The sequence below is a fragment of the Culex quinquefasciatus genome, chromosome 1, assembly GCF_015732765.1.
Source record: "Culex quinquefasciatus strain JHB chromosome 1, VPISU_Cqui_1.0_pri_paternal, whole genome shotgun sequence".
NCBI lineage: Eukaryota > Metazoa > Arthropoda > Insecta > Diptera > Culicidae > Culex > Culex quinquefasciatus.
Window position 1 is genome coordinate 33,039,021 of NC_051861.1, and position 23,031 is coordinate 33,062,051.

General features: G+C 36.4%; 1 protein-coding gene across 2 annotated transcripts in view; it reads right to left on the minus strand.

Moving 5' to 3' along the window:
- The window catches only part of LOC6047848 (glutamate dehydrogenase, mitochondrial), a 35,516-nt gene extending 18,015 nt beyond the window's left edge, over positions 1-17,501 (minus strand). For both annotated transcript variants that reach the window (XM_038250202.1, XM_038250199.1), the window contains exons 1-2: positions 17,347-17,501; positions 9,328-9,780 (exon numbers count right to left, since the gene is read on the minus strand). In XM_038250202.1, coding sequence (XP_038106130.1) covers positions 9,328-9,766 — 439 coding nt within the window. In that variant the 5' untranslated portion in view covers positions 9,767-9,780; positions 17,347-17,501. The remainder of the gene's footprint in view (positions 1-9,327; positions 9,781-17,346) is intronic.
- Between the last annotated feature and the right edge of the window lie 5,530 nt (positions 17,502-23,031).

Below are 23,031 nucleotides of genomic sequence, written 5' to 3' on the forward strand. Positions count from 1 at the left end.
ATTTTTCATCGAAAAAAAACACTAAAAACGTTTTAAAAATTCTCCCATTTTCTGTTACTCGACTGTAAAAAATTATGGAACATGTCATTTTATGGGAAATTTAATGTACTTTTCGAATCTACATTGACTCAGAAGGGTCATTTTTTCATTTAAAACAACATTTTTCATTTTAAAATTTCGTGTTTTTTTCTAACTTTGCAGGGTTATTTTTTTGAGTGTAACAATGTTCTACAAAGTTGTAGAACAGACAATTACAAAAATTTTGATATACAGACATAAGGAGTTTGCTTAAAAACATCACGAGTTATCGCGATTTTACGAAAAAAAAGTTTTGAAAAAGTTACTTTTTGCGTTTCTCTTTGTTTCGTCGTCCGTGTCTACGGGTGACCATGAACGGCCATGATCGATGACGACCAACTTTTTCAAAACTTTTTTTTCGTAAAATCGCGATAACTTGTGATGTTTATAAGCAAATCCCTTATGTCTATACATCCAAAATTTTGTAATTGTCTGCTCTACAACTTTGTAGAACATTGTTACACTCTAAAAAATAACCCTGCAAAGTTAGAAAAAACACGAAATTTTAAAATGAAAAATGTTGTTTTAAATGAAAAAATGACCCTTCTGGGACAATGTAGATTCGAAAAGTACATTAAATTTCCCATAAAATGACATGTTCCAAAATTTTTTACAGTCGAGTAACGGAAAATGGGAGAATTTTTAAAACTTTTTAGTGTTTTTCGATGAAAATACGTTTTTCGGAATTTGAGTACGCCATCAAATCGGGCGTCTAATTTTACATAAAAGTCTTTTGAACACCAAATTTCTATCTCATCACCGTTTCAGGCTGCAAATTATTGAAAAACACCTCTTTTTTCGCATGTTCAAAAATGGAAGGGGTCGTACTGCCCCTCCGTCACGAGATATCAAAAAACGGACCTCGGATTCGTGATCAGGGACAAAAGTTACCCCTTAGGACAAAGTTTCACGCAAATCGAAGAAGGGTCGGGGCAACTGCTGTGTGAGTTGGCGGAGAGAAACTGCGATTGTTCAAAAAGTTAATTCCGTAGGCTTATACTGCCGGTCTACGCATAATTGCCCCATGTTCAAAAAAGTGCAACTGAGAAAAACGCGATTGAAAATTTTCTATCGTTTTTTGTGTTTCTACGCATAACTCTCCCGTGGGTCCCTATTCACCCCATATGTCCCTGATCGCTCCAGTTAGCAGTTTATATGTTAGGCGTCATCCATAAAATATGTCACGCTCTAGGGGGAGGGGGTGGTCTGAGAAAGTGTGAAATTGCGTGTTATAAGTATAGGGAAAGCGTGACAAAGGGGGGGGGGAGGGGAGGGTATTTTAGCGTGACGTACTTTATGGATGAAGCCTTATATGTTATTCCCCTGCTTTACTAAAGGTAAACAAGACACAATGCTTTGTAAAACGAATGATTCCGCGAAGAAAAATACTTGGTGGGACAATTATGCGTAGAAGTACAACGATGGGACAAACAGACTTGGTGTTGTTTTTTGATGAGTTTCCTAACAAAGTCTAGATGTTATGCTTTTTTCGAAAAGTAAACGTCAAACTAAACCTAAAAATGACAAAAAATTAGAATCGTTAAAAATGATATGGGACAATTATGCGTAGAACGGCAGTATCCAGGTTTTTAAGCGAAGATGGCGTTCGAATGGTGAACGTCCGGAATGTCAAAATCGCGCAGTAGCACCAACATTAGAAAAAAAAATGTGGCTGTCATGCCATGCAACACTTTTCACGTAATGTTGGTACCACTGCGTGGTTTTGACATTTCGGGCGTTCACCATTCGAACGCCATTTTCGCTTAAAAAGCTGGAAATTCCATGAAATTCCCTAACTTTCGACCTGTAGGAGTATGGGCGTTGGAGGCTGTTGCAAAAAGTTGAACCATTCCTGGATATCTATGGCACATTTTGAAGTGTTTCAAAAGACCCTTCGAATGCAGCTAAGAGAGCTGGAATTGATGAAGTTTTACGAAAATGCGAGCAATTTTAAGATTTTTCATGTTTTTTGATCCACGAGAACAAAAATTACGAAAGTCCATACATTTTTGGCAGGTTGCTCAAACGAAACCATAACAACGTTTTACCTAGGTATTTATAAACGTGGGTTTTATGTTTGGTTATTCAAAGATCGGAAATTTTATGCCCTTTCCGATGCCACTAAGGTTGACTTATGAATCGTGGATGCCGGCGTGTTTTCCGACGACGTAATTCCGGGTTGGTACAAAATTTGAACGAAAAATCTATTCTATCGATATAAAGACCCCCAAAACGGTGTTATACCCAATCCAAAATGTTTCTTTAGCAATGATAATATATTGACATTTAGTTGAATTGAAAGTTTGCAAAATTAAGTTAAGATAAGTTTTATATAGAACTTCCAGAGTTAAATAAACTTTTATACTAAGTAATTAGTAAACTTTATATTCAATCCATTTTTTTTGTCCGTCAAGGATGCATATTTGGAGTTGGGAGGCTGGATTCATGGTGATTTGTCAACAAATAACGTTATTTATGTTTGTTTTTCGAAAGGTGTACCAACTTTTTTTGCACCTTTTTTGATTTCTGTAATAGTATTTGTTATAGAACTTTTTATAGAAATCATCTTTTCGTGAGCTTTTTGTAGCAAAATGTTTGGCATGAGTATCTGCACGAAACGTAGTACTAGGGGTCTGTCAACATTATATACACATTTTAGATGTTTCATCACAATATGTGCATAGTGCCCAAGGAGTGTAAATACTTTTTTAACTTACTGTACTGCCGTTCTAAGCATAATTGTCCCATGTCATTTTTTGACGATTTTGACATTTTTAAGTTTAGTTTGTCGTATTCTTTTCGGAAAACTTATAAAATCTAGTACTTTGATCGGAAACTCATGAAAAACAACGCCAAGATTGTTTGTCCCATCGTTGTACTTCTACGCATAATTGTCTAACCAAGTATTTTTCTTTCACGGAATCATTAGTTATACGAAGCAATGAGTCTTGTTCACATACTGTATAGCAAGAGGATCATAAATAAGAGTGATAAACTACTAACTGGGGCGATTGGGACGAATAAGAACCCGCGTGACAATTATGCGTAGAAACACAGAAATCGATCGAGAAATTTCAATCTCGTGGGACATGGGACAGTTATGCGTAGATCGACAGTATACATAATTTAAATTCAAAATTATGATTTTCGTGAATTGATACTAAATAAAAAAACTGATGGAGGGAATGAAAACCTTGGAAATAGTCCGATAATGGTTGAGAACCATGGATTTAGGGCGACAAAACCCAAAGTTCCAACAAAAATGCTACAGAGCTCGTGTAAAATGTTCGTAAGATTTTGCATTGATTTTTTAAGATCAGCTCAAAGTCTGTCCTATTTGATCGCAAGAGTACCACATGATTTGAAGGCTAAACGAATAATAATTTCATTGAGTTCACGCACGTGTACTCAACACAACGTGATAAGAAATCATCCATTTAGGCAGACTTTCTTTAAGTTTAATGTTTTTTTTTCATTTTGTTTTTTTTTGGTCATGCTGTTTCGACCACCTCGAAAACCGGTTCCATTTGGCTGGTCGGATTTGCCCGATCTTCCACAACTGATTTTTGCAATTCCGTTTCGCGCAGCTGTTTTGAGCTCGCGCAGAAACCAGACTGAGATCATCCAGAGAGAACAGCACATATGACTACACGGGTGTGAGTGGGTCATTAATGATGCATTCGATGGTTCAGTGGGAAACCGGAATTCTTAATTTCGATCATTGAAACGGGCTCAAGTCACCTGATTCGTTTCTTCTCCCCCCCAAAAAAAAGGGTCGTATATATGGTGGGTAAAACAACAAACGGACAGGCTTAAGACTGCTCCACGGTCTTCCATCACTCGTCACCTGCTTCCCAAAAAAAAGATAAGATAATCTGGCGTTGCTGGTGGTATGAGCAACCCTCTTGGTAACAACCAAATCATGCTGCAGCACTCCTATTTTTCAAGTGGACAAACCTTATCGTGTACGTAATTGTACTCGCAAGCAATAATCACCTATCTGTACCATATCAACCGGAGCGCGTTACGCAATTTGCCACGGTTTGGCACTTCTTCCACGGGGAGATTTGCTCCTGAATTAACACATTTTGATCGGCACTTGTGTTTGCCAAAAGTGCAATGACGTCAAATGTTGTTTTTTTTTTTAATTATTTATTCTAACACTTCCACCGGTTGCGGAGCCAAAAGTCGTTATTCCAGAACGTCAGGCAGCCATAAAATTTGTTTGTGTCCAGCGAACCACTTGGAAACCCGATTTTGGCCTGTAACAACCTACCCCAGTCATGATTTGATGACCGGCTTCCATCATTCGATTGTGGATTTATGGTTATTGTCTGTCCAAAAAAAAAAGACGAGGTGATAAGAACCCTCTATGATAACACAATGTGTGTACAAATCGCTCCAAAACAAGGCCATCAACCGGTGGAAAGATCACCGTCGCAGACGAAATTAGAGCATCCTCGAAAATTGGTCACCTGATTAGGGCGTTCCAATGTTTGCTCAATGGAATCGGTTGGGCGAACTCGTGCGCCTCGCGACACCACTCGAAAAGAGTTGTTTTGATCAACTTCGATTGACTGAAACCGGTCAAATCAGAAGAGTCAATGTTTGTTTGTGTGTGTGTGTGCCAAGTCAGTATAAATAGCTTGGACAAATCGACGACGGCGATCGTGCGGAGTGTCTGAGCCGGCCGGCCGGCTTAAGCGAGCTTGGTAACACGCTAGCCCAAGCCAACCGTCATCGTGATAGTGGTAGTAGTTTGTTGTTGGCGAATTTGGTGGTACTTATTTTTAGTGGAAAGTTTGCAGACAATGTGTTGTTTTCGTCAAAAAGACTTGGGGCGATGAGTCATCCGGATGCTTCTACGGTTGAACTTTACAATGTTCTCGAAATTATTTAATTAAAACTTACTAAGTTCGAAAACCTGCAGCTGAAAAAAATGCGTTGTATTGTTATATCTTGAAAAATTTGCAATATATTTAGCTTCAAGTTTGTCAAATGTGTGCTTAATCATAACTTTACAACTATTCGAGTAAAAGAATTTCTACAGGTTTCATTTTATAGAAAATTGTCCAAGGAATTCGATGAAAATAAAATTTAACCCTTAAATATTTTAACGTTTTAAGTATTAAAATTCAGTTTTGACCAATTCCTTATGTTTTTATTCGTTTCATTTTATCACCATCGTGTTCCCCAGAAAATTTTACATAATAATCAATGTAGACCTCAAACTAAAATGAACTATTGGCAAAATACAGCGATTTTACTGAAAAAAAAAATTAATTTGCGCTGTCGCTGTCCTATGAATTCAAATCCGAAATAAGTTTCTCACATATAAAAACCAAACTATGCGGGATTCATCCCTTTTTGTTGAAAAGTACATCATGTACTACCGAGTGCTGCGTAAAATCAAACTTTTTTTTTGTAAAATCGCTGTATCTTGCCAATAGCTCATATTAGTTTGAGGTCTACATTGATAATTATGTAAAATTGTCCGGGGAACACGATGGTGATAAAATAAAAGCAATAAAAACATAAGGAATTGAGCAAAACTGAATTTTAATACTTAAAACGTTAAAATACAATATTAGTGAGCATTTAAGGGTTAAAATTTTATTTTTATCGAATTCCTTGGACAATTTTCTATAAAATGCAACTTGTAGAAGGGTCATTCTCCGCCAACTCACACAGCAGTGGCCCCGACCCCTCTTCGAATTGCGTGAAACTTTGCTCTAAGGGGTAATTTTGGTCGCAGATAACGAATCCGAGGTCAATTTTTCGATATTTCGTGATGGTGGGGCGGGACGACCCCTTTCATTTTTCTGGTTTTTTACTAAGACACGTTTTTCAGTGATTTGTAGCTCGCAACCGTGAAGAGATAGAAATTTGGTGTTAAAGGGACTTTTGTGTAAAATTAAACGCCCGATTTGATGGCGTACTCAAAGTTCCGAAAAAACGTATTTTTCATCAAAAAAAGTTAAAAAACAATTTTAAAATCGCTGTCATTTCCCGTTACTCAACTGTCAAAATCGTGAGACATGTCATTTTATGGGAAGTTAAATGTACTTTTTGAATCTGAAATAACCCAGAAGGGTAATTTTTTCATTTAGAACAAAAAATTTCATTTTAAAATTACGTGTTTTTTATAACTTTGCAGGGTTACATTTTAAAATGTAACAATGTTCTACATAGTTGTAGAGCAGACAAAAACAAAAATTTTGATATACAGACAAAAGGGGTTTGCATGTACTCTTTGCAATTTTGCAAAAAAGTTTTTTGAAAAAGTTATGATTTTGACCATTTTTGACCAGTTTTTTGAACTTTTAACCCCTAAAACTCGATCGTGTGCTTTTAAAAGTATTTTTTTTCGGGAAGTTCAGCTAATTTTGCATAAAAATGACCCCTTGGACGATGGTTGTGACCTTTTGAGTACGCCATCAAATCGGGCGTCTAATTTTACACAAAAGTCCCTTTGACACCAAATTTCTATCTCTTCACGGTTGCGAGCTACAAATCACTGAAAAACGTGTCTTAGTAAAAAACCAGAAAAATGAAAGGGGTCGTACCGCCCCACCGTCACGAGATATCGAAAAATGGACCTCGGATTCGTGATCAGGGACCAAAATTACCCCTTAGAGCAAAGTTTCACGCAAATCGAAGAGGGATCGGGGCAACTTTTTCCGATTTCGTGTGAGTTGGTGGAGAATTACCCAGAAAGTCTTCCAGAAAGTTTTTCAGAAAATCGTCAAAAAAGAGGGCGGTGCCAAACATATAGGGATGGTCCAATCAGCACCAAACTTCGGATTTCTGTTAACTATCGATAGATGAACGTTCCCTCCAAGTTTGGTCCAAATCGGTGAAGGTCGAGTCCGAAAGTGTACTCAGTTGACCTGGAATGACCCTTATATTGTTGGAATCAGAGTCTCGGCCCGAAACTTCAAACACGAACAAAAGCGGCGAACCGAAGACTTGCAATGACGTTTTGGAATTTTGACAGTCTGGAACGCATGAATTACCCCATTATCGGTTTCCCGCACGGGTGAGTTGAAAATTGTTGCACATGGCAAAAGTTGGGAATATTGCAACTTTTTAAAATTTATGCTAAATTTCGAAATTTAGACACAAATCTGCAGCAAACTTATTTGAAAATATAATAATAAGCTAAAGCCACGATGATTTGATGTTACAAAAAATTACAAATTGATGGCTCAGAGAAGCGATAAAAGCGGTTTAAATTGAAAAAAATAGAATATTTTTTTCTGTTCTAGAGTTTAACGAAATTTTGTCTGTTTGTAAGTACACAATGGTTATAGAAATATTTCCAAAAAAGTAAATTTTTCGGTTCGTCTACACAAAATCTCATGTTTGTAAACAAACAACGCCATATTGCCAATGTTCTTCGGTAGCTCATATCAGGCCATTGCCGGGGCCCTGGTTGGAATGTAAGACAAAAGGTTCAAATATAAAGGGTCGAATGGAAAAAAACATCAATTTTACAAATCGACGTAGTCGTGCTATCTTGTCGCACCCGCCATTTTGACGTTCCGAGAAAACGCGTTTTAATATTTGATCTTGAATAAACAAAAACTAAAGCACGCAATGCAAACAATAACAACCACGAAGGTTGGTTGAAGTTGGTTGCTGTTTACGGTAGTCTAACTTGTACGTGCGTCAAACGCGTTCTGACCTGAAATCCCTTTGGCCAGTTGTCGCACTTACATCAATTTTCAGGGAGTGACAAGAGAGCGCGACAAGATTGAAACTACTTTCATATGTAAAGTGACAAAAATACACGAAGTTTTTTTCGGATTTCATTGAATATCTCAGGATTCAAATCGAATTTTGGGGATCTGTGAGGGTCAAAAGGTGAGGCATTGTGAGCTGCACAAAATGGCGTTCTTAACTCAATTTGGTCAAAATTGCACGTACGATAAGTTAGCACGACGGCGACGAATTATATTTTTTTTAAAGAACGGCAAAATACCAAAATATTTCAAAAGTTGAACTTTTTTCAAGGAACTGCTCATGTTTGATAAAATGGTAAAACTAACACAATTGATACAACTATCTAGAATAGTTTGTTTTCTATGAATGGAAAATCACTCAAAATCTTTCGGAAGTCAGACATTCTCATTTCTCAGAACAACTCTACTCATGTTTGAAAGAATGGAACAACACACAATATTATTACAAAAAAAAACCAGGGAATGGAAATACTCTCAAATAATAGTTTTGAAGTTATGCTAATTATTTCAAAGAACTTCTCATAATGAAGATTGAAAAAAAAACTCGCAGCCACATGCGGATTTGTTGAAGGAAAATATTACAGAATTTTGTATCTTTTTTCCACATTCAGGCTTCAGACCTTCCGAAATTTTGTCCATTAGACGTTTTGTCAACTTTCAACCTTTTTCAAAACAAAACACAAACACATTTGAGCAATTTTTTAACTATAAAGTTACTTAAATTTTATTGAAAAAAAGAGATTATTTACTTTTTTTTAATTTGAAAAGTCATCCCCAAACCACCTTTGAGCAAAATCTCATGGTTTTGATTTTTTTTTTTGTATTTTTTGTAATTTTGTAATTATTATCGTGTGAAATTGTTGAACATTCATTCATGTAAATTTTTTGTTGAATTCAAAATGACCTTGCAATCTTACAACCACAATCGAAGTCTGCCATAAAACCCACTATTGACCCATTGAGCTCTGACTTCCATTAAGTTTCCTCCACAACAATGATTAACGAGGGAGGGGACCCACAATCGTTTTCAGATCAAAATCTTCAAGCCAACTACACAGAGAGCGTGCCCCCGTTTGTCCACTTGAAGCATGCAATTTTCCACTCGGACGAAAGGAGTTCAGAAAAACAAAACCTCCATCGCCCAAAGCAGGCAAGAAAGAAAGAGTGGGAGGAGGAAAAGCTTTTTCCTCCTTTCCCCCCGGCAATTGATGGCGTTACGTAACAGTTCCGTCTACGCGCCTCTTGGCCGCGCAGCAACCACCAACCGCGTGACAGAATGAAACAAAAAAAAGTTGAGAGGTTTTGCAGAGTACGGTAAAATTGAGGATTTTATTTTAATAAATTGTAGATTTTGTGGGATGTTTTATCAAATGAAAATGAAATTCGTTTCCAATTCCGCCCTACTCGAGGTTCGACTGTACCATCATAAATTACGGAGGCCATCGCCCTTGCTCTCGCGAAAACTTTCCTTTCACAGAATTGGAAAGAAGAAAAGGTCACTTACCTCCCTTGGTGGGGGTGCGGTGGGTGCAGTGCTGGGCCCGGTAGCCGGTGATCATCTCGTAGTCGCCGGAATCTCTGCGCAGCGGGAACGAGATCTCGATGATGTGGTCGCAGGGCTGCATCAGCATCAGGATTCCCTTGACCTTCTTGCGCTTCTCCTCGACCGACGCCTTGCCCTTCATGTCCTCGACCATCTTTTCCTCGCAGATCTGGCAGGCCCGGTGGAAGAACAGCTCGACCATGTCGAAGAAGCGCGGGTTGGCGGCCGTGGCCACATCCTTCAGCCGGTCCGGAATCTGGTGCTGGGAGGCGTAGCTGCGCTGGGGCTGGGACTGGACCTGGCCACTGGTGGTGGAAGCGGTCGCCGTAACGGCCTTGACCAGGGTGGACACCTCCTGCTTGAGGGCCGCACTCTTTGCGATCGTCTTCAGGTGGAACATTTTGAGGGCGATCTCTGCAGACAGTGCGAAAAGAAGGGCTCGAGGTCAACAAAGACGAAGTTGTGGTCGTGAACAGATTTTATTTGGTAATTTTTGGCATATTCTTCACAACAAAAAAGCAAAACAAGTGGGTAAATGGATTATTTCAACGAGTTGACATTCGAGGATCGAAATTTACCCTTAAAAACGTTTTTTTTAAACAAAATATTTGAACTTTGATATTTCCCCCTTCTCAGGAATGAAAAGGAATCGAAAATTTTATAAATATTTACAATTCAGATCGTCCAACAAATGAATATTTACCATGAGATTGTTAAAAAAGGACTATTTCAATTTTCTCAATATGTTCCCAATGAAAATGAGCTAAAATCAGAAAATTTAGTATACTTCCAGATTTTTTTTGGCAATTTTCTACAAAACGCACCTGGAGAATATGCAACAATATCTTTAAATTTAGAACCATTTTTCAGTAGAACAAATTCGTTACTGTCATCAGGGGTGACATTCGTTCTTGGGGGTTAGATTGGGTCATACAAAAATGTAGAAATGTGTATGTCCCAAGTTCATCCCCAGACCTAATTTCTCCCCTGAAGACGGTAATAAATGTGGAAAATGTGATAAACATGCTTTAAAATTGGACTAAGTTGTAAGAAAAAGCGATACTTCCATAAACAAATTTGTAATGAATTTTAAGCAAATTTGTAACTTTTTATCAACTTTAGCTCTAATCTATGTTTGTTTTAGTAAAACATAGAAAAAAGTTAGTTAATCAGAAACCTTAGTTAGATTTGTTTGACGTCAAACAAAAAATGAAATGAAAAATGAAATTTGCAAGAAATACAGTGACTATCAAAGTAAGCCTTGAATTCAAATGATCAACTTTCAACGTGACTTTCTTTTTAAACGCTTTTGAAACACACTATTTTGGAAACAATACATGGAAATTATGTAGCCTCAGTACACTTTTGAAAAAAAACCTATTCAATGCCATCCCCGTTTACGGCACGCAATTAAAAATGAGGAGTTTTTTGCCTTCCTCACGTTACTGAGGAAAGGCTATAAAATCACTCAAAAAATGAACTTCTCAATTAGACCTCCTAGACCCACCTTCATGTATACCTATCGACTCAGAATCAAATTCTGAGCAAATGTCTGTGTGTGTGGTGGGATGTTGATCAAAAAATTGTTACTCGATTATCTCGACATTGGCTGAACCGATTTTGTCCGTTTTGGCGTCATTCGATCCGTCTTGGGGTCCCATAAGTCGCTATTAAAAATTATGCAGTTTAGTTAAGTACTTCAAAAGTTATGCTAAAAAAACGATTTTAACAATAGTCCGGAAGATTGTAAAAAGGGTGGTTTTTGTAAGAAAACCCGTCATGCTATACATTTTTAGAAAGGTATTTAAAAGACCTTTCCAACGCGTCCAAGACATTGAAGATCTGACAAATTTATCAAAAGTTATAAGCATTTAAGTGTAATTTATACGCTTTTTGGAGGCCGGATCTCAGATATGTTGATGAAAACGTTGTCCGGATCTCTCATGCGACATATCGTTGGATAGGTATTCAAAAGAGCTTTCCAATGCGTCTAAAACATTGAAGATCTGACAACCCTATCAAAAGTTATAAGCACTTAAGTGTTATTTGCGCACTTTTTCGAAGACGGATCTCAGATATTTTGATGAAAATGCTGTCCGGATCTCTTAAGCGAACTATCGCAGGCTGGGTATTCAAAAGACCTTTCTAACGCGTCCAAAACATTGAAGATTTGACAACCCTATCAAAAGTTATAAGCACTTAAGTGTTATTTACGCACTTTTAGATTTTGGATAGCACCCTTTAAATGTGAGGAAGGCACCAACCACCTAAGGGTGGATTAAGTATCGTTTTAGTGCTTAAATCCAATTCTACGTTGATTTTTTAAATACATTTGTTATATGAAATTTAAAATACAAATTTCATCAAATTTATCCCAGAACAAGAAAAACTTCCAAGTCACAAGTTTTGTCAAATCACCACTCTTGATTAAAATTTCAGAACTAAAAATTTGGGTAATTCTCCACCAACTCACACAAAATCGGAAAAAGTTGCCCCGATCCCTCTTCGATTTTCGTGAAACTTTGCACTAAGGGGTAATTTTGGTCCCCCATCACGAATCCGAGGTTCATTTTTCGATATCTCGTGACGGTGGGGCGGTATGACCCCTTTCATTTTTCTGGCTTTTTACTAAGATACGTTTTTCAGTGATTCGTAGCTCACAACCGTGAAGAGATAGAAATTTGGTGTCAAAGGGACTTTTGTGTAAAATTAGACGCCCAATTTGATGGCGTACTCAAAATTCCGAAAAACGTATTTTTCATCAAAAAAAGTTAAAAAAATAGTTTTAAAATCCCTGTCATTTCCCGTTACTCAACTTTCAAAAATCGTGAGACATGTCATTTTATGGGAAATTTAATGTACTTTTCAAATCTGAAATAACCCAGAAGGGTCATTTTTTCATTTAGAACAAAAATTTTCATTTTAAAATTACGTGTTTTTTCTAACTTTGCAGGGTTACATTTAGAGTGTAACAATGTTCTACATTGTATAGCAGACAAAAACAAATAACTATTCTCTACGAAATCGGTCTTTTTTCTTCAATTTTAATTTTTGTATTTTTTAATCCGACTGAAACTTTTTTGGTGCCTTCGGTATGCCCAAAGAAGCCATTTTGCATCATTAGTTTGTCCATATAATTTTCCATACAAATTTGGCAGCTGTCCATACAAAAATGATGTATGAAAATTCAAAAATCTGTATCTTTTGAAGGAATTTTTGATCGATTTGGTGTCTTCGGCAAAGTTGTAGGTATGGATACGGACTACACTGGAAAAAATAATACACGGTAAAAAAATTGGTGATTTTTTATTTAACTTTATCACTAAAACTTGATTTACAAAAAACACTATTTTTAATTTTTTTATTTTTGATATGTTTTAGAGGACATAAAATGCCAACTTTTCAGAAATTTCAGGTTGTGCAAAAATCATTGACCGAGTTATGAATTTTTAATCAATACTGATTTTTCAAAAATCGAAATTTTGGTCGTAAAATTTTTCAACTTCATTTTTCGATGTAAAATCAAATTTGCAATCAAAAGTACTTTAGTGAAATTTTGATAAAGTGCACCGTTTTCAAGTTATAGCCATATTTAAGTGACTTTTTGAAAATAGTCGCAGTTTTTCATTTTTAAATTAGTGCACATGTTTGCCCAGTTTTGAAAAAAATATTTTTGAAAAGCTGAGAAAATTCTCTATATTTTGCTTATTCGGACTTTGTTGATACGACCTTTAGTTGCTGAGATATTGCAATGCAAAGGTTTAAAAACAGGAAAATTGATGTTTTCTAAGTTTCACCCAAACAACCCACCATTTTCTATCGTCAATATCTCAGCAACTAATGGTCCGATTTTCAATGTTAATATATGAAACAATTGTGAAATTTTCCGATCTTTTCGAAAAAAATATTTTCAAAATTTTCAAATCAAGACTAACATTTTAAAAGGGCGTAATATTGAATGTTTGGCCTTTTTGAAATGTTAGTCTTGATTTGAAAATTTTGAAAATATTTTTTTCGAAAAGATCGGAAAATTTCACAAATGTTTCATGTATTAACATTGAAAATCGGACCATTAGTTGCTAAGATATTGACGATAGAAAATGGTGGGTTGTTTGGGTGAGACTTAGAAATCATCAATTTTCCTGTTTTTAAACCTTTGCATTGCAATATCTCAGCAACTAAAGGTCGTATCAACAAAGTCCGAATAAGCAAAATATAGAGAATTTTCTCAGCTTTTCAAAAATATTTTTTTCAAAACTGGGCAAACATGTGCACTAATTTAAAAATGAAAAACTGCGACTATTTTCAAAAAGTCACTTAAATATGGCTATAACTTGAAAACGGTGCACTTTATCAAAATTTCACTAAAGTACTTTTGATTGCAAATTTAATTTTACATCGAAAATGAAGTTGAAAATTTTACGACCAAAATTTCGATTTTTGAAAAATCAGTATTGATTAAAAATTCATAACTCGGTCAATGATTTTTGCACAACCTGAAATTTCTGAAAAGTTGGCATTTTATGTCCTCTAAAACATATCAAAAATAAAAAATTAAAAATAGTGTTTTTTGTAAATCAAGTTTTAGTGACAAAAGTTAAATAAAAATCACCAAATTTTTTTACCGTGTATTATTTTTCTAGTGTAGTCCGTATCCATACCTACAACTTTGCCGAAGACACCAAATCGATCAAAAAATTCCTTCAAAAGATACAGATTTTTGAATTTTCATACATCATTTTTGTATGGACAGCTGCCAAATTTGTATGGAAAATTATATGGACAAACTAATGATGCAAAATGGCTTCTTTGGGCATACCGAAGGCACCAAAAAAGTTTCAGTCGGATTAAAAAATACAAAAAAAATCGAATGACCGAAATCCTAGAGAACTGCTCAAAAATGTTGATTTATAGACATAAGGGGTTTGCATGTATTTTTCACGAGTTATCGGAATTTTACAAAAATGTTTTTTGAAAAAGTTATGATTTTGACCATTTTTGACCAGTTTTTCGAACTTTTAACCCCAAAAACTCAATCGTGTGTTTTTGAAAGTATTGTTTTCGGAAAGTTCAGCTAATTTTGCATAAAAATGACCCCTTGGACGATTGTTGTGGCTTGTGCACTGCTTGTATGTGGGGATTTTTCGAAAATAAAAAAAAACAAACCGGATACACTCACTCATCACAAAAATATTGGTTTTGAAAAAAAAAATCTGATTCTCGCAATGCACGAGTCACAACAATCGTCCAAGGGGTCATTTTTATGCAAAATTATCTGAACTTCCCGAAAAAAAATACTTTCCAAAGCACACGATTGAGTTTTAGGGGTTAAAAATTCTAAAAACTGGTCAAAAATGGTCAAAATCATAACTTTTTCAAAAAACTTTTTTGCAAAATTCTGATAACTTTTAAAAAGTACATGCTAACCCCTTATGTCTGTATATCAAAATTTTTGTTTTTGTCTGCTCTACATCTTTGTAGAACATTGTTACACTCTAAAATGTAATCCTGCAAAGTTATAAAAAACACGTAATTTTAAAATGAAAAATTTTGTTCTTAATGAAAAATGACCCTTCTGGGTTATTTCAGTTTCGAAAAGTACACTAAATTTCCCATAAAATGACATGTCTCACGATTTTTGACAGTTGAGTAACGGGAAATGGCAGCGATTTTAAAACTATTTTTTAACTTTTTTGATGAAAAATACGTTTTTTCGGAATTTTGAGTACGCCATCAAATCGGGCGTTTAATTTTACACAAAAGTCCCTTTGACACCAAATTTCTATCTCTTCACGGTTGCGAGCTACAAATCACTGAAAAACGTGTCTTAGTAAAAAACCAGAAAAATGAAAGGGGTCGTACCGCCCCACCGTCACGAGATATCGAAAAATGGACCTCGGATTCGTGATCAGGAACCAAAATAACCCCTTAAAGCAAAGTTTTACGCAAATCGAAGAGGGGTCGGGGCAAATGCTGTGTGAGTTGGCGGAGAATGACCCATTTGTTTTGTCAAAAATGTTCGTTTCTATTATAAATATGTTTGTGATTATTTTTTTTTCGTGTTGATAAATCAAGCATTGGAAAACATTAAGGGTCAGTTTACTATCGATTGCCCTTTTTTCAATGAATACAAGTGCATTTTAAAAGTTAAAAAACTCAAAACAAAATATTTTCGTTTTTTGAAGTAGAATTATTATTCACAAAATAAAAATTTAATGAAATATAATACAACGAGCTGGAAATTTTAGATATTAAAAATATTCGAAACAAAAAGCGAAATTTAGCACCCGAATTTAAACATTTTGAAACAAATGCGTAATAACATTGGCTTTACACATTTACTCTAGTTTGGCAATTTTTTTTATTCATGTCAGAGAGGAGATATTTTTGCAAAAAAAAAGTTACGGGAGTGTCTAAAATTTTGACATTTTTATTTTACATTTAAAAATAAATAAAGTTTATAAAACAATATTAATTATAACTTTTTGGTATTTTTCTTGTAAGGTCGTTGCAAATATTTGCCAAAGTCTATGTCGTTCACACCCCTCGAAAAAATATAGGGCAAGAAACGAAATAAAAAATAGTTCAAGGTTTCTATGACCAAATATGTGCGAGCAGCATAAATCTCTTTAAATCATTTTAGCACACCCAACCGGCGGTCGCATGATTTTGATGCATGGCAGCATGAAAGTATATCAGAATCTGCATGAAAACTGTCCTCATGCATTTTTTGCGATATAGGGGTATGACATTTTTGCCCGTTACCGACAATTATCGACATTACCGACGGCAGATTGATTGTATTGCAGAAAAAAAATCATAACAGAACGAGGATTGAACCATCAACTTCTAGGTTGCTAATCCGACACGCTACCACCGCGCCATGGACGCTTGATGAATGGTGAGGGACAGAACGCGAACATAATGTTCCCTCTATAGTGTTGCTCGAAGACGCGCCAGCATTCTATGTGTTGGTGAGAACTGCAGATCGCTGACGTGTTTACACGCGGGCAAAAATGCTCTATGGGCTTGCTGCAAAAAATGTAATAAAATATAACATTTTCTGCAGCAAATCCACTGTTGCAGATTTTGAGATATATTTTTCGTTTGGGTGCATGATTGAAAGAGTTTAACAATATATTTGAGCATTTTTAAATAGTTGTTTCATTAAATGGTTGAAACCTTAGTTTATTATTTTAATTTTCTATATTCATAATTTTTACCAGTTGCACTATGCATTTTATTGCCAAATTCAAATGTTTATTGAATATAGTTGCTGGTTCACAAAAATTGTAGATAATCTTAGTTTTACGTAATAAATAAAGCAGTACTTATTCTTTCAACAATCAAGATAAATATTCATCGCGGAATTCACAAATCATATGAAAATCAGTCCGTAACAACAAATGACGACATTCCAACTGCATATTCTCATGAATTCCCTGACATTTGCCAAGCGGGCTAAAACAAGTAGATATTCCATCAAGCAGTAACTTCCAATCTGGATAACGAGTTATTTGGGTCCCTTTATCCTTCAAGAAAGGGAAAGAACCACCCGAAAAAAATCGTCATTATTCCAAGTATTTTTTCGCCACTCTCTTTGGTTCTTTCCGATCTCGGTTTTTTTTTTTGGTGTGGCACTCTGTCTGTTTTTATAACTCTCACTTCTTATTTTCGCACACTTTGCTACACTTCTTCCTAGATTTTCTCACTACACTCTCAGTGTGATATAACAATCTTTGGCATTCCTGGTTGGTTGTAGTGAAAAGATTTTTTTTTGTGGAAATTTAATCCCATAGTTGAATAATGAAAATAAGAAGGTTTCAATAATTTGATTTACAAAAAAGATTACGCGAAGAATATGCCAAAGAAAAGAGTACAAACGCGATAAATTTCAGCCGAAAAAAGATGATTTCACACAGTTTTCACACACACACACACAAAGACACAGAAGAAAAAGTAGAAAAAAAATATTCTTACAGCAAAACACACACACGACTACACACGATCGATCCCGCGCTGCTGTTGCTACCGTCACTGGTGACTGTCGGAACACAACTGTTTCTGTCCGTGCGCGCCGCTGTGTTTGTCCGCCGAAGCTCGGGAACTGGGCCCGACCAGGCAGGAGAGAGCGAATTTATGCGAAAAACAGCCCCGCACACGTATTTACACTTCCCATTGGAGCGCGTCACGTTGGCAGCTCACAGGGACAGGCCGGTACTTTATTTGTGTTGTTGGACGTTACCTGTCACCAGGTGAGCGGGGTTTGCCTTCGTTATACTCTGTTTTTGATAGAATATGTCAACAAAGTCGGATGTTCTGACGTTGATTCGTTGAAGAATTCTTTCAAAAATGTCAACAACTAAATTTGCTGGCTTTATGAAAATTATGGCTTTACTTTTTAATTGGAAATTCTATTTTTTAATAAAATAACATATTTTTTTCTAATGTCTTACACACGTGACCCTACCTGCTCTAAACTATTACCTCTCAAAGGTAAATACCGGCCTGCTTGACCACACCAATCAAAAAGGCACACACACGCAGAGCGAAAAGAACGAGAGAGGATTTTCCCCGTGCACGTGTGTTGGCGCGCGCGATTTCAATGAATGGGATTTTCTCTCTTGAGCGCGCTCTCACTCTCGCTCTCTTTCAAGTTTTCCTTCCCTCATGCATTTGCGCTGCCGCCGACGACGGGCGTCGCTCTCTCTCTTTTGTGTTATGTTTTCCTTTCTCTCACTTTGCATTTTCCTCTCGCGCAGTTTCTCCAGCTCTCGCCAGCGACCGGCCATGTGGCAAACGTGAGGGACCAGAGCTGCCAGAATGATCGGGTAGCGATGGATTCTGAACGCCATACATTACTTTTTATTAGGTTTTAGAAAGAATAAATTCATAATTTTCTCAACAACAATGAGTTGATTGAGTGGTCAGAGCAGTGTAAGTCTTGAATCAAATCATTGTTTTGATTGCTGAACTATTTTATAATTGTTTCGTGTTCAGAAGAACTGTTCAAGTATTTCATTTTTTTTTCTGGAATTTTTGTGCCTTTTTTAACATCCAAAATTGTTCTATGTTGCCCGATTCTCGAGATTTTCAATTTCCCGGGAATTGAAAACACAATCTCGACATATTCTGGCAGCGCTGGTTCTGCAAGAATCCTGCTATAATAAAGTTATCAACGTGCGCAAAAAAGTGAGGTTAAATTTTGTCCGGTCAGCAAAATCAAATGGTGCGCTAGTGTGCGTACGTGAAACGTCATAAAGCTCTATGCACTGTAACTGAAAATCGCACTTTGCTGAGTTCGTTTTCGCACTTTTTCATAAGATTTTTTCGGTTCAACTGCGATTACACAAAAAAGTGTAATCGTAGTTGAACTGAAAAAATCGTATGAAAAAGTGCGAAAACGAACTCAGCAAAGTGCGATTTTCAGTAACAGTGTGGTGGAACATATCGCCTACACGGAGAAAAATGTGTTCCCAAAATCGTGAACAAGCGGTCACGAAATTCGGAACCACGAACAAAGTGTTCAAATTGCATGGTACGTTTTTCAAAAAAGTGCCATGGGAAATGAACACTTTGTTCGTGGTTCCGATTTTCATGAACGCTTGTTCACGATTTTAGGAACTCATTTTTCTCCGTGTAGCATGCTGTTAGCTCTGTTATAACTCTGCTAGAATTCTACTAGAACGTAAGTGGCTGGGAAATCTTTGATGTTTTTTTTTGTTTGACTCAGGGCCACTTGTCGAAACATTGAACATATGTATTCCAAATCAAAAATTAAATTTTGTGGTCATAATTTTGGTGTACACATTTTTGGTTGTTATTATTTGCGAATATGATTAATGTTTTATTTATATGATAGCATCACCTCTTTTTGTGCTGTATTCGTGATCGTGTTCATGTCGAATTATGTGGAAGGTGCGAAGCCGCGTTTTAGGATTTTTGTGTCTTTGTTGTTTTATTTGTGTTTCCATCTGGAGTATTAGTTTTAAAATTATTTTCATTTTTTACAGCTTCATGGAATTATTTTAAATCAAATGTTTACATGTAAATTTGTTTACTCACTATATGATTTATTTAAATGTTCATATTATTCCTTATCCTATTCCTTTCCTGTAATATACCATCTCCTCATACCATATATGATCAAATTGCTTAAATTAACGAAACCGTCTAAAACAGCATGGGAACCATCTGGAGCATTTATATTTTAAATAACTGTTTTTTTACAGCTTCCTGAAATCATCTTGATTGTATTTATTATATTTATTATATTTATTTTATTTACTATATTTATTATATTTATTATTTATCATTATTACAAAACTATATGCTTATTAGATAATACACTACAGACTCACATTTACACTTACAAACATTCAAATTATTAAATACATTACGCACTCAACCATTTTCATCGGCCCGATGAAATTCCCCTAACCCCCATTCCAAACCTCCCAAAAATATTCCGTTCACTTTTAAAAGTCGCATGGGTTCCCTGCACTTTTGCCACTAGTGAACAACAAAAACATCCCCTCCCAAATCCCCACGGGACTGTATGGGCGTAGCCTTGGAGCACAGTGTGGAAATTTACGTTCTTAGATATTCTTGGTTGTACCGGGCAGCAATCAAATTTTCTAAGAATATTGAATTGACCATTGTGGCACCCCCTACAGCGTGGTGCAGACCCGTTATGCTATGCTATGCTATGCTATGCTGCTATGCTATGCTATATGATTAATGTTTTATTTATATTTTCTCAACCTATTTATTTGACTAAAGTATCACACAATGAAATAAATATTATTACACAGAGAAAAAAGAGTTCTCAAAATCGTGAACAAGCGTTCATGAAAATGGGAAACTCAAACAAAGTGTTCAAATGCCATGGTACGATTTTGAAAAACGTACCATGAAATTTGAACAGTTTGTTCGTGGTTCCCATTTTCATGAACGCCTGTTCACGATTTTGGGAACTCTTTTTTCTCCGTGTAGCTATAAGGATTAACTAATTTTCAAAATGTTTAGTTTCCCATCAAGTTCCTGAAATCGATGCAGTTTTGAGTTCTTTATTTTTAAGGTTTCGTTTTCTTTAATGTTACAATTTTTCCGGTCTTCTAATTTAATGCAAATTTCAATCTTTTGCTGGCAATGTCTTCCGAATCACTTGGCCGTACTTTTACAATATGTTTGAAGGCTCTAAACTGTAGACACAGTCTGGAAATTTTCTCATCCGTCTTAGATTACTCCAGTGTTGCGGTTTTGAGCGCTCATCCACTCATGAGCTAGCATTTTTCGCTCATTCGTGAGGAGGAGCGCTACGCGAGCTAGCTCACGTTTCCTCGTGCTCGTATTTGCTAATTTATTTTATGAGCGAAATTGCTCATTGCTCGCGCTCGCGCTCACTTGTGCTCATTGAGCTAAATGAGCGGTAGTTTTTTACTTGTAACGGGTAAACGATAAAAGTTTTTTTTTCAGCAGAGCTTCGAGATTTTTTTTAACCCTCTAACGTCCATGGTTACTTCAGAGCACCACTCATTATTGTCTTCAAGGTTGAAATTCTCTGCAATCTGGCATTTATTCAACCTGGTTTATCCTGCGTTAGTTAACACAGAATGTTAGCTTATAACTATTAAAATTTGGTCGATCTCGTTACGAGTAATGGTGAAAAACGTAAAAAATCTCGATTTTGCTCTGGGCGGGAAGGGGTAATGGAGGCTGGAATAGGCTTACCTTAATAATATTGAATGAAGATATCTTTCATAATTTTTGTTTTGAAGCTTGTTTTGGAATCAGAGTTAAGGTGTCGAACTAGGATCTGTTAACAGTAAAACAAATCATTATTACATCTGTACCCCTTGTACATATTTTGTGTCAGAAAAATGCGTAATTTACCTCTGAAAATGTGTAATTATACCACCTTTCAGGTGTAATGCCACTTTTTCAGTCTAAATTGAGGTAAAATTACAAGATTGAGGAGGTAATATTCAACACTCCAAAATAACACCTTCCAAATATACACTATTCGATTAATAAACAGGACCCCGTGGCGCGGTGGTTAGCGGCTTCGGCTGCCGATCCCTCATGTGTGTCTCCTCTGGGTGTTCTGTGTTTGTCCCGTCTAATCTAATCTAATCTAATCTAATCAGACCCTAGCGCAGCCAATCTTTCGAAGGGATCCTGGAGAGTGCCTTAGGTTAGATGACGCCTAGCACTCTTCTTGTCATTTATTAACATTTGTAGTGCGCCATTGCATCGGAATGCATTGAAACATCACAAGCGTTAAAGCGGCCAGGCCTACTGCGTAAAGCCGTATCGCAGAGAGGACTCGTAATTGGGTTGAGTTTGAGCACTGAGTGTTCGAACAACAACACAATTCTGAATCGACAGGGGAGGAAGAAGCGTGGGGACACACCACCATACGCTCCGAGATTTGGTTGTATTCGTTGGGAGCACCATGCTAAGAATGTTTGGTACTCCGGGACCCTCTGGGATGGGACATTGTATTTCCACGAATGCCCTGGACACTATTTGCCGTGGTTATAGCGCCACAACTCGCTCTCTGTAACAGTATTCCTAATTCCAGTCCACGCTCACCAAGTCGTTATGGCCTAGTGGTTAGCATTTTTGCTTACCAATCCAAAGGACGAGGGATCGAACCCCGCCTCGAGCGACTTAGATTTTTCGTTCATATTCACCATTTCAAATTTATGTGTTCTTAACTTTCTCGTTGGGAGCAGATGGGCATCGAACCCAGAACCATTCGCTTACAAAGCGAACACCGTAACCATTTAGCCACGGCCGCTCCTGGGTGTTCTGTGTTTGTCCCGTTAGTTAGTAAATTCAGTCTGAAAAGACGGTGTGATGTCTTAAAAAAAGGTGATAAAAGGGAAAAAAAGATGATAAAAGGGGAACACGTGAAAGTGAACTTTTTAATAAAGCTGAAAAAGTATCTTTTAAGGAACACACAAATATTTTCTTGTTAATACGTTACGTCATGTTTTAATTCCTGGGCATCTCATCTTATTTAATCAATTACTTGTAAATAATTTTGCACAATAAATGTCAAATCTGTGTCTTAGATGAATTTCACATCAACTTTTTTATATGTTGGAGTCGATCCAAAGAAATAGATGAGAAATGAGCGTGCTCACAAGTAAAAACATGTAATAATATAAAAAATCGATTGCCATCCTGTTAACAGCTTATTTAATACCTAAAAATCCGTTACTTGAAAGTTTACTCTAAATTTGAAAGTTAAATAAGCTAAAAAGACTGTCTGGAATTCCAAGCAAACCAAGACACCTTAATTGGGAATCAGCCATTTTTCATTTATCGGGAATTTAATTCAAACTAGTATTTTTATTTATCAAGCTCTGAAAAAATCAATTAGCTGACAGCACTAGATGAGTTCAAGTCCCTTTTTCGCGATAAATTATCTTCAAAAGTGGCAATCCAATTGGCCTGCGCCAGATTCATCAACAATACTACAAATCTACCTACTTTACTGATGAGCGCTCATTGAGCGCGAGCGCATGCGATGAGCATGAGCGAGCACGAGCTACCTGTTAAATCCTCATGCTCATGAACGAGCGAACACGGCTTCTGGCTCGCTCGTTTATTCGCAACCCTGGATTATTCGAAGAATAACAAACTGTTTATAGA